At 38.6% G+C, this 12,896-nt stretch overlaps 1 protein-coding gene across 1 annotated transcript; it reads left to right on the top strand.

Annotated features, from left to right (window-relative positions):
• The first annotated feature begins 10,175 nt into the window (after window positions 1-10,175).
• Window positions 10,176-10,791, top strand: LOC148700608 (uncharacterized). Its single transcript, XM_089926086.1, has 2 exons — window positions 10,176-10,331; window positions 10,436-10,791. Exons 1-2 carry the CDS (start codon window positions 10,286-10,288, stop codon window positions 10,624-10,626), a joined length of 237 nt encoding a protein of 78 aa, XP_089782212.1. The 5' UTR covers window positions 10,176-10,285; the 3' UTR covers window positions 10,627-10,791.
• Window positions 10,792-12,896: the final 2,105 nt, after the last annotated feature.

Raw genomic sequence — 12,896 nt, 5'->3', positions numbered from 1 at the left:
ATATCATCATCAAAATTAACCTTCTTACTAGATGAGATGTCACTAGAGTCATCAAAAACAACATGTATGGATTCTTCTATAACTAGAGTTCTTTTATTAAAGATTCTATAGGCTTTACTAGTTGTAGAATAACCTAGGAATATTCCTTCATCAGATTTAGGGTCAAATTTCCCTAGATTATCTTTCCCATTATTATGTACAAAACACCTACATCCAAAAACATGAAAATAGTTAACCTTTGGTTTTCTGTTTTTCCACAGTTCATATGGTGTTTTCTTTATGATGGGTCTTAATAGAACTCTATTTAATATATGGCAAGAAGTATTAATGGCTTCTCCCCAAAAATACTTAGGGAGGTTACTTTCACATAACATCGTTCTAGCCATTTCCTCTAGTGTTCTATTTTTCCTTTCAACAACTCCATTTTGCTGTGGTGTCCTAGGTGCTGAGAAATTATGGGTTATCCCCTTTTTGCTACAGAATTCATCAAATAATTGATTTTCGAATTCGGTACCATGGTCACTTCTAATAGCTATAACTGAGGATTCTCTAGCATTTGTTACTTCCTTGTGGAACTTCTTAAACATAGAAAATGCTTGATCCTTATGCGCTAGAAACATGACCCATGTGTACCTAGAGTAATCATCTACTATAACTAGACCATATTTATTTCCACCTAGGCTTGTTGTTCTAGTAGGACCAAATAAGTCCATATGTAATAATTCTAGAGGCCTAGAGGTAGAGACACATTTTATGGATTTAAAAGAATTCCTAGATTGTTTGCCAAATTGACATGCTTCACAGATTTTGTTCTTTTCAAATTTTAATTTTGGCAAACCTATCACGGAGTCTCTTTTAACTAGTTTAGTTATTGTGTCCATGCTTGCATGACCTAACTTACGGTGCCATAACCAACTAGCATCATTTTCTTTGGTTTCATTTACAACTAGACATTGGTTATGTTTTGCAAGATCTTCTAGGTCTACAACATATACATTTCCACGTCTAATCCCTTTAAAGACCAAACTATTATCATTAGGATTTGTTACAATACATAGTGATGGTTTAAACATAACATCATATCCTTTATCACATAATTGACTAATGCTTAACAAGTTATGTTTAAGACCATCAACATATCTAACATTATCTATAAAAGTAGAAGGGGTGATTTGAACTTTACCAATGCCAATGATGTGACCTTGGTTGTTGTCTCCAAACGTCACAACACCTCCCTTCTTAGCTTCAAGGGTGAAAAATTGGTCTTTATCACCCGTCATGTGCCTTGAGCAGCCACTATCCAAATACCAGCAATTTTTGTTGACCTTGGCTGCAAGACACTCCTACACAAGCAAATCATGTCATCTTAGGTACCCAAGTTTTCTTGGGTCCTTCATGGTTAGTCAAGTTGGTTCCTTTTGGAACCCATACCCTTTTAATTTTTCTTTTAGTTTTCCTTTTCCTATAGTCACATGTATTTGCTTTATGTCCTATATTTCCACAACAGAAACAGGTGATTTTCTTAGTTTTTGTTTCCCCAGCTTTAACAAAGAAATTACTAAGAAGTTTTTGCTTATTCCTTGGTTTGTACCCTAAGCCTGCTTTATTAAATACTGCACGTTGACTATTTAGTATCATGTTTAACTTTTCTGAACTATATGTAAATTTTTCAACTAAGGGTTTGTATTTGTTAAGTTCTTTAGTTAATGTTTGATTTTCTGTTTTTAAATCATTTAGTTCTTTTGTTAGATCCTTGTTTAAGACTTGTTTATGGTTTGAAAGTTCCTTAGTTAGTTTTTCATTATCTTTAGTTAAGGTGTTAGTCTTCTTAATTAAAAGTTGATTGCTTGTCTTAAGTTCTAGATTTTCTTTGGTAAGATTATCTTTATCCTTAATTAATGAATCATGCTTATGAATATAAGTTTGATTAGTTACTTTTAGTTCTCTGTTTTTAACATTTATATTCTTATACTCAATCATTAATTCATTGAACGCATCATAAAGTTCATCAAAAGAAAAATCAGGATGCGTATCGGAAGTTACCTCGTCTTCGTTGGCCATGAAGCAGAAATTGGCCTTTTCTTCTTGTTCCTCGTCAGAAGAGGAGGATGATGAGTCGGAGTCGGATAGTGTAGTGACAAGAGCTTTCTTCTTCTTGTACTTACTCCCCTTCTTCAGTAAGGGGCATTCAGCTCTTATGTGACCCGGCTTCTTGCACTCGTAACATCCAATCCCCTCGTTTTCTCTTTCCTTACCTTTGTCCTTCCGGTAGAAATTTGAGGGCCCTCTCCTTTGATGATAGGACTTCTTGTGGTTGATGAATTTCTTGAATTTGCGCACAAGAAGAGCCTCACCACCATCTTCCTCATCTTCTTCTTCTTCACTGCTGCTGCTGCAAGATAAGTCCTTGTTAGAAGAAGTAGATTTTAAAGCTATTACCTTTTTCTTATGGGAAGACTCTTCCTCGTGTTGTTTCATGGTGAGTTCGTGAGTCATCAGGGATCCAAGGAGCTCCTCAAGTGGAAGCTTGTTCAAGTCTTTAGCTTCTTGGATCGCTGTCACTTTAGCTTCCCACAACCTCGGTAGACATCGAAGGATTTTCCTGACAAGCTCACTGTTAGTATAGTTCTTGCCAAGGCTTTTTAGGCCATTGACAATATCAGTAAACCTAGTGAACATGGATGTGATAGTTTCATTTGAATCCATTTTAAATAGTTCATATTTATGAACCAAGATGTTTATTTTGGATTCCTTGACTTGATTCGTGCCCTCATGGGTCACTTCAAGTCTGTCCCAAATTTCTTTTGCTGAATTACAAGTTGAAATCCTATTGAATTCATTACGGTCTAAGGCACAATAGAAGACATTCATTGCTTTAGAGTTTAATTGTGCCTTCCTCATGTCATGTTCATCCCAATCCGTTTCTAGTTTGGGTACCTTGACACCATCTATATATATGGATGGGATGTATGGGCCATTTACAACAATGGTCCACATCTCATAGTCTTGGGCTTGGATGAATATTTTCATCCTAGCCTTCCAGTATGAGTAGTCGGATCCATTGAAGAAAGGGGGTCTTTGGGTGGACTGACCCTCAATGTGAGAAGATCCAAATGGGGTTGTCATTTTGATCTTTTAACTCTTGAGTGGAAGAGTTTTTGGCTCTGATACCACCTGTTGCCCAGATAGACAACCCAAGAGGGGGGGGTGAATTGGGTTTTAAAACAATTTGGATAATTTAAAACGTTATGGATGATTAATTAAAAACTATGCCAAGTCATTTAATTAATTACTATGTGCTGTGAGCAATATGAAATGAGAAGAGGAAGAGACAATCAATCACAAACACAGGTTTTATAGTGGTTCGGAGCTATCCCTTGCTCCTACGTCCACTCCCCAAGTTTCTCTTGGGAATACACTATAACCCCCTTGGATTACAGCCGGTTGTTTTGCAAGCTCACAACCAAACTTGTTGTTTTACGAGCTAACAACGAACTCGGTCGGTTTTCCCAGGCTCACCGACTAGAACCAACCCCGATTGTTTTCCCGGGCTCACAATCAAACCCTTTCACACGTTGGTTTTAAAACTGGCTCACCAACTAACCTTTATCCCCTTGATTCAATCCCCCGATTGAACCAAGTAAATACACGTAGTAGAAAGAAAACAGAAAATAAGCTTCTCAAAAGCAGGTATGAAACAATATATTCAAGGATGAGTTTAGAAGCCCTCAAACGCTTTTAAGCTTAAGTAGAGGAATGGCTTCTTGACTCTGGTCTCCTCTTGGATGAGTGATCGACTTGAATGTAGGAGGAGGAAGCTTTGAATGCTGGGGAGAAGTTGGTGGCGCAGTAAATGCTGATCTCCCCTTTTTCTCGTTGAAGAGCACTTGCAAAGCTTGAAGACTTGAATGCTTGGAGTGGAATGTATGTTCTCTATTTTGCTACAGTCTTCTGTGGCTATTTAAGCCAACCCCCACGGAAACTAGCCGTTACTCCACTTTTTCTGGCCGTTCTGCACACTCTGCGCAGCCTGACAATGTGACCGTTGGTGGGTTGGAGTCGACTCGCGCGATCAGGAGTCGACTCGGCTGTAGCGGGAGTCGACTCAAGCTTTTCAGGAGTCGACTCGGCAACTGTTCCAAGTTTGAATTAAAGTTGCCGTCACGACTGGGAGTCGACTCGTCTTGGCCCGGAGTCGACTCGCCAACTTCTGGCGCTGACCTGGCAATTTTGGAGTCGGCTTTTCCTCTGTAGACCGTGGATACAAATTTGAATTTTGCCCTCTCGAGTCGACTCGACTGTCCTGGGAGTCGACTCGAATCTCAGAGCCCGAACTCCCGATTCTCTGTCTTTTGGCTCATCCAGTCTTGGAGTCGACTCGAACTTCCTTGGAGTCGACTCGGCTCTCAGTTTCCGAAAGTTGGTCTTCTGCCTTTTGACGTGAAGCTTGTCTTGGTGTCGACTCGAGCTGTCTGGGAGTCGACTCGAATCTCAGTGGCAGTAACATGGTTTTCTCTGTTGATGGTCGCACAATCTTGGAGTCGACTCGCGTAATGCGGGAGTCGACTCGAATCTCAGAGTCCATAAAACACTCTCTGACTTTTTCTTTGTGCACCGGTGGGAGTCGACTCGCGTTCCACTGGAGTCGACTCGAATCTCAGAGTCCATAAAATACTCTCTGACTCTTTCTTTGTGTACCGCTGGGAGTCGACTCGCGTTCCACTGGAGTCGACTCGAATCTCAGAGTCCATAAAACACTCTCTGACTTTTTCTTTGTGCACCGCTGGGAGTCGACTCGCGTTCCACTGGAGTCGACTCGAATCTCAGATCTGAAAGACTGCTCTTCTATCCTTCTGTCTGTTTTCAGTCGGAGTCGACTCATACTGATTAGGAGTCGACTCGAGCTCGTGCCAGTGACCTTGATACGCTTGGAGTCGACTCGTGAAACTCGGGAGTCGACTCGAGTCTCAGACATTGGTTCAGCAGACTTCTTAACTTATCCAAAATACTGTAAACCATGTCTAGAAACACTTGAGCAGGATTTTCACTGAAACACTCAATTGAATTCATTAGTAATCACACGATATACTCAAATGCTTTGAGCTCATCAAAATCAAACGGGGTTTTAATCAATCACTCCACAATGATGACTATATCTGCTTTGGTTTTTGCATGAATTGTGAATGATTATATTTTATTTTGTCGAACATTATGTATGAAATTGCTTAAAATAATTCAAATTCGGCATGATCTAATGGTTAATAAAAAGAGGGTATTGGATCAGCCATATTAATGTGGATAGCCTTATCAAGGGTAGAAACGTGGCATTATGGATAGTCTCATCTCGAAAAAGTGTAGCTCTATGGATAACCTCATGAGGGATAGGAACGCAACACTATTGATAGTCTCGCTACTGAAAGAAATATAGTACTATCATTTGTGGATCATAGGCTGGAGCATGGCAGTGGCTAGTCCAAAACTGTAAATAATTAAAAATTCTGGTTGAGCAAGCTCAAAAAAGTTACTAAGGCAAACCTTTTTAGAGGATGCCTATAAGAGGCTTATTTGAATCAATATTGAGATAAATTGCTATTGATGGCATATGGTTGATATATTAAGCCTAATGATTGGTAGATTCAAATTCTGAATATTGATTATTTTTGAAATATATATGTCATGACTTCTATATTCTCTTTTTTTTTTTTCCAGAGGCATGGGACACTTAGCACTCAACTAAATTGGCATTCACTAGTGAGAGATAGAATAAAAAATAAATATTTCTGGTATCACTGGATGTCAAAAATTTATATTTGGATTGTTTTTATTATCTAATAATATTGGAGTTAATTGTTCTATCCTGAAAATAATGAATTATACTGTAAAATTTTTTATTCATTTAATATGCCTTGCATATTTTCTGGAGCTAGACTTCATGGAATGTGCAGCTGTGTCATATGTCAACCAAGTGGTGGGTTTGACACTTTCATCTCCCCTCTACAATTGTCTCTAAAATTTTTGAAAAATGAAGCTAGGGGCTTGATTTCATGCTTTGTTCAATAAGTTTTCTAAACTAGGGATATCGGCGATTAGATCTACTTTATGGCTTAAATGACTAGAGTTGGAAGTTACAGAAACTTTTCTCTCTTGCATATGTGATACTTCAAAAGTATAGAAAGCTTTTAGTATATTAGTTACAAGATAAGTGCATGTGTATGCTTGTTCAAACAATGTTCAAACAACAACAACAATACCAACAACGTGAAATAATGACAATTTGACATTTTCCAGTCCAGTATCCAACCATAGGCAAAACAATTGTTACTTATAAGGACTTAAGCAAAATTAAATTAAAAAATTGTATGTAGACCTAATTTTTTAGCAGCATTGATGGAAGAGGCAAGAGCTTGATGAAACTAGGATCCTAGGCAATGAATTAAGAATGGTGTTCATCTTCGACAAGCAGTTCAGTTTTTATTAAGATTTTGGAAGAATTGGCTGTTGAATTCTTAAGGAGAGCATAGTGCATGAGGAACAATGGAACTTCGAGATGGAAAGATAAGTGTTTCATTAATTTTAAAGATAAGTTTCTAGAAAATATATATTTTAATATTAGGAAAGTGTGAATGTTATAAATTTCAAAGAAAGATTTTGGAAGAATTGACTGTTGAACAGTGGAAGGAGAGCAGCGTGCATGGGGAACAATGAGACTTGGAGATCGAAAGATAAGTTTTTTATTAATTTTAAAGATAAGTTTCTAGAAAAAAGATATTTTAATATTAGGAAAGTGCGAATGCTATAAATTTCAAAGAAGATATTTTATAAAAAGAAGTATTTTAAGGATTCGAAAATTATGGGACTCAAACTGTAAAATATTGAAAAAAAAATTGAGGCTTCTATATAGTATTAAGATGAAGTATTTTGAACCCATAAAGATAGTTCCTATGAAATTGTCAAAGTGATAATTCAAAAGTCACATATACTTATCCTGTCAATACCTGCATCAAGATCATAGTCCTTAAAAAGAAGTCCACTATATCTGCTCCAGCTGGAGAAGGAAGAAGATTTTTTTTATTGTTGTTGTTGCTTTCCAAAGATAGTCTAACATGATATTGAATTTTTTCATGAAAGAACTATAAGATCAAAATATTAAATTCTAATCTTGCGCAAGATGCACTCCTCTTTCTAAGCCATGTCTCTCCTACACTAAATTTTCATGACGAATCGTCAGATGTTTCATGCTTCACGCAAGATAAATCATTCATTCACATTAGAAACAATACCATGAATTATTTCAGGCCCTGCTCTATAAATGCCAACCATACCTCCATATATCTCCCAGACCTTGGTAGAAGCTCAGAAGAAGACATGGCATGCACTAAACTCTCAGTTGTAATGCTTCTCCTGCTATCTGGTATTTAGTTCCTTCCCTTGGCAGTATATGTATTTATGTGTGTGGACTAACTATAATCCTAGAAACTAACTCATTCATTGCTTTTCCTTTTTGTTGTTTGATGCCACAAAAATCATATAGCCTTGTTTTGGGAGGTGCAAATCAGCATGGGCGCCGCGCCATGCAATCTACTCTGCCATGAAGACGTCGACTACGTGACCTGCACATCTTCTGGCAATGAGAAGCTGCCACCCAAGTGCAACTGCTGCAACCTTGCCGAAGATTGTACCCTCCACCTATCGGATGGGTCTCAAATATCTTGCTGAAGTGGCCTTCAAAAGCTTAAGCTAATTAAATATCAATAACATATGCAACATTTATCTAAATAAAGGATCTAAATATGGCCATGTACTATGAAAACCATTATTAATTGGCAGGGGAGCCAAGATTATTCCATAGTGATGCCAGAAATAAACTTGTAACTATGTATTTTGCTTTTTATTTCAAAATTATGTGCATATGAAATTATAGTTTATATTAAATTACTCGAAAGACTAACATGGCATAATATCTCGTTAAATTAGATTGATTTGTGAGCATAAAATTCTGGCATGGTGCTTGAAATTGATTGTTTAAAACTGCATTTATGCATAATGGAGTTAGTTGATTGTCTAAAATATGTGATCCAAAGAAATGTTAATCCTTTTTTCACGCGAAGGATGCAGCAAGATCTTAGAGTTTAAAGTTTCGGTGGGACAAGAGACGTCCCAGCCATCCCATCATGTTTCCCTGAGATAATGGAACCTGAGACGGATGCGGAACCTCGAAACTTACACTCACGGGCCATCCCTCCTTCGTCCTGGCCGAGTCATGCACCAAAATAGGCTATTCGTCCATCTATCCGAACGGAAAAAAATTACAAAAATAAAATAAATCTTCCTCTAACCGATGATCATATCCTTCTTCAAGAAAACTTAATCATTCTCGTTGAGCAGAATCAATGGCCTCCGTCATGGGAGGTGCATCAACATCACGAAAAAGAGGAGTGTGATTATCATCTAGGGAATTTAGTCATTTGAAGCAAAGGGTAATGCCATGAAAGTCAATATGGTGGTCAATTTGTTGAAGATAACCAACACAAAAAAACTAATCAAGAGGGGTGTATTCTTGATGAACAATGGAGAAAATGAGGTTAGGGTGTTACTACTTGATAATGGACTCAGATTTCATTGATTCAAGTGTTGTAATAGGAAGTTACAAAGCTGGAAATTTATAGACCAATTTCCATACAAATTTAGACTAAATGCATACACAACTTTCTTAAAGACAAGAACCAAGTTCCTAGAACTAAGTTCATGAGCCACATAATGACTCTTCAACTTTTTAGACTGACTCCTCGTACTTCTAGGAGTCTATACATATTCCAATACAACTTTTCAATACTCGAGGCATATATATTATCAAAACAATAAATAAATTAAGGATAGGAACAAGTTTAATTCTCAACAGGTTTGTCCCGTTGCTCCATCAATTTGATCTAAATAATGTTTGCTTCATGGTGGGGGGGAATGAGCATCCAAATGTGGCAGAAGTTATAGCTTCCTTCTTATCTGTTAGAAGCAATATAAATTATTTTATTAATGAAGCTACTTGGATTGCTACATGTTCTGTTTCTGGTTGTTCCTCCCAATGGCAAATCGTATCGCTGAAGTTTTATTCCATTTTCCGAGCATCTTGAATCTTTTCTTCATTTCTTCACCATAGTTATCAGCAACTATAATTGTTACCCAGTATACACTCCACTATGCCGTATAATAGTTACATTCCATGAACATCATTACTATAGGAGAAATTATTAGGTGGATCGGATCCATCACAGAGCTAAAATGAAATCATCTTAGATAGATTCATTTCATCCTAGATCCGTAGTGCACCTAGTCCATCTAATAATTTTATCTGGCTACGGCCGGGAAGAAATATGCACAGTACAAGCTTCAGTTGAGCCAGGGCTGAAAACCGAATAAGAGATCAAATCTATTTCTTGATAAAGCGGTACATGCATACAAATTAGTTTCTATGACTCGTTGTTTGAATCCATAGCTGAAGTCATAATGATAATCTCTAGCCATCAAAGGAGACTGAAAATGATCGGCAATAATGCAGACGGTCTCTATTTCGAATAAGAACTAGTACAATCCACATTATTTACACCAAAGTCTGAAGGTATTCATCCAAACGAGGGGTATCCTATGCAGTACATGCCCATGCCAGAGAGAGAAAGTAGAGCCAACTATGGGCCCGGATGATGGATTTCAAGCTCATGCAAACATCAGATGCAAAATATAAACTGCATCGGATCAATCAGATGTCAAATACATGAGGCATTACATGTTAAAGCATCAATTTTGTAATTCCATTCAAGGAAAATGTTTCTCAAATGAACTAAACTGCCCTAGATGAAGATAAGGTTGATTTTGCTTTCTAAAAGTAATCTGACATGATATTGGAATCTAACATGAAATCATGCATGCAGAACGCAGTCAACCCTCCACCAAAGTCCACTATAGCTGCTGCCGTCAAAGAAGAATGAAGAAAATGTTGATTTTGCTTTCTAAAGATAATCTAAAGATGATACCAGAATCTATCATGACATCATATACAGTACAGTCAGATTTGAAAAAATCCACCACTCATCTCATTGAGGGAACTTGTTGCTTTATCTTAGCCATCACCATCCACCATTGAATTTGCACAATGAATTGTCAAACTTTTTGTGCCACAGACATGGCAAATTAATCATCCGTTAGTGTTAGGACTAAGAACATAAATTCATATCAGGCTTATAAATACCAGAATGCCCTCCATCTTCCATGTCTCAAAACAAGCTTAGAAGAGATGGCCTGCACTAAACTCTCAGTTATGATGCTTCTCCTACTTTCTGGTATTACTCTCTTCTCATATCTGGGTATGTCTATCATTATGCATGGACTGGCAAGAAACTAATCAGTTTATTTTCTTTACATGCTTGGTGTTTGATGCTCAAAGGCATGGTCTTGTTCACCGAGCTGCAAGGCAGCACCGGAGCCATGGCCTGCCCTCAATATTGCCTTGAAGTTGAGTATGTCACCTGCACATCTTCTGGCGATAAGAAACTGCCATCAAGGTGCAACTGCTGCAATTCTCCCAAAGACTGCACGCTTCACCTCTCGGATGGGACTCAGATGTCATGCTCTTGAGATGGCCTTCAAAAGCTTGTGCAGGATATCAATTTAACTTAGATGTAAGGAAATAATTTAGATTCAAATGGCTACGTACTACAATCGCCTTACAGGGTTTTGGGTGTATCATTGTCTATTATGTAGACTTTGTGGCCTCATATAAAGTTATCGTTTGCTTTTAAATTTCTCTTGGCTGAAGCTCAGGACCTAGCCTGCACTTATTAACTGGGGAATTTTCGTATCGGAAGTTTTTAATTTCAGCCTCAGCACTTTTCCTTTATTTTTTTTTTTTGATAAAACAGAGAACATTAGAGCAAAATATTGTTCTCTTGGATCATCACCACAATTTTGTGTGCTAGCATTTACCAAAGATATTGTATAAATCACGATATAAAATAATAACCTTGTTCTCAGCATAAGCATTGAAAGAGAACCGAGGTCTATTGGTTGGAACCCGATTCTCAGCATAAGCATCGAAAGAGAACCTCATGATATACAGTATTACTTAAATTTATCTATTTTTGATCACTTGATGTTTAGAACAGACATCTCCAAATTACTCTAAATAATTTGAAATAGTAGATAATATTCAATAACTCAGATCATTGATGTTAGAGCCTCATCTTTCAAATTTAACTTTAAAATCTATTGGGTTAGAATTGGCATAGGCATTCAAAGAGACAGCTGAATAGTTATAAAACCTTACAGATTTATGTCTGTAAAATCTTGCAGATCAATAAAGAGAAGATCTTGCAGCTGAATAACTATAAACTCTGCTCACCAACTCGAAAGATTTATTTTTTTAAAAAAAGGCCACCTGAATAAATCACTGTGAAATAGGCCATATTTATGTCTTTTTTTCTTCCAAAAATGGTCCATTTCTAAGTTGACTGGACATTATACCCCAAATTCAAATGAATGCACCCATAATATAAATTGATGCACACCTGGAGAAAAAAAAAAGGAAGGAAGAAAGCAAGAAAATACACACTTACACATTTCAAATCATTATCACCAGAAACAAATACTTGAATGCATATGACAAGTCAAATTTAAAGATCAAAAAAAATTATCCTTAAAAGGTACAAAATGTATCCCATACAATACCGATCCACTTATAAAATGAAGACGTCCAGACCATTTGAGAGCACAAATAAATCTTGTTTTTCCAAGTAACTTGACAATAATAGCCTAATAAGTTCCAGTAGTTTTGGAAATTCAGCAAAATAAGGGATTGCTTTCAACAATTCATCCGTCAAAAACCTCTTCACAGATGTATGAAATACCAGCTTTAGCAAAAATAAAAATAATAATAATAAAAGCCTCTTCACAACTCATCAGCATGCGTACTGTTGTGGACCAAGAGTAACCGCGTTCCTCCCAGAGATATTGTCTGCTGTGGGGTGGGCCATGCGAAGCGAGACCCAGGTCCCCCGCCCCCTCAGGGTACGGGCCTGGTGAGCTCGAACGTAGGTCCCCCACCCCTCATGGTTTTGCCCCACAAAAGGCGCCTCTGAGAGAAAGAGGGGAGCCCCCCATTTAAGGCACAACACTCTTCGTCACACAAGCGGTATGGGATTAAAGGGGTCCCCCCATCCCCAACACAGCCCCCCCCCCCCGACGGAGAGTGCTGTGATTCCACACTTAAGTTTTACAGGGTGTAGGGGTGGGCCCTCCTTCTAGCGCTAACTGTTGTAGATCAAGAGTAACAGCGTTCCTCCCAGAGGTATTGTCCGCTCTAGGTTGGGCCATGCGAAGCGAGACCCAGGTCCCCCGCCCCCTCAAGGTACGGGCCTGGTGAGCTCGAACGTAGGTCCCCCACCCCTTACGATTTTGCCCTACAAAAGGCACCTCTGAGAGAAAGAGGGGAGCCCCCCATTTAAGGCACAACACTCTTCGTCACACAAGCGGTATGGAATTAAAGGGGTCCCCCTATCCCCAACATAGCCCCCCTGATGGAGAGTGCTGTGATTCCACACTTAAGTTTTACAGGGTGTAGGGGTGGGCCCTTCTTCTAGCGCCAACTATTGTGGAGCAAGAGTAACCGCGTTCCTCCCAGAGGTATTGTCCGCTTTGGGGTGGGCCATGCGAAGCGAGACCCAAGTCCCCCACCTCCTCAGGGTACGGGCCTGGTGAGCTCGAACGTAGGTCCCCCACCCCTCACGATTTTGCCCCACAAAAGGCACCTCTGAGAGAAAGAGGGGAGCCCCCCCATTTAAGGCATAGCACTCTTCGTCACACAAGCAGTATGGAATTAAAGGGATCCCCCCATCCCCAACATAGCTACC

Source organism: Phoenix dactylifera, chromosome 11 (genome assembly GCF_051530095.1).
Source record: "Phoenix dactylifera cultivar Ajwa chromosome 11, Ajwa_hap1_PhDact_Kaust_v1.1, whole genome shotgun sequence".
Lineage (NCBI taxonomy): Eukaryota > Viridiplantae > Streptophyta > Magnoliopsida > Arecales > Arecaceae > Phoenix > Phoenix dactylifera.
This window is presented reverse-complemented; position numbering and strand designations above follow the sequence as displayed.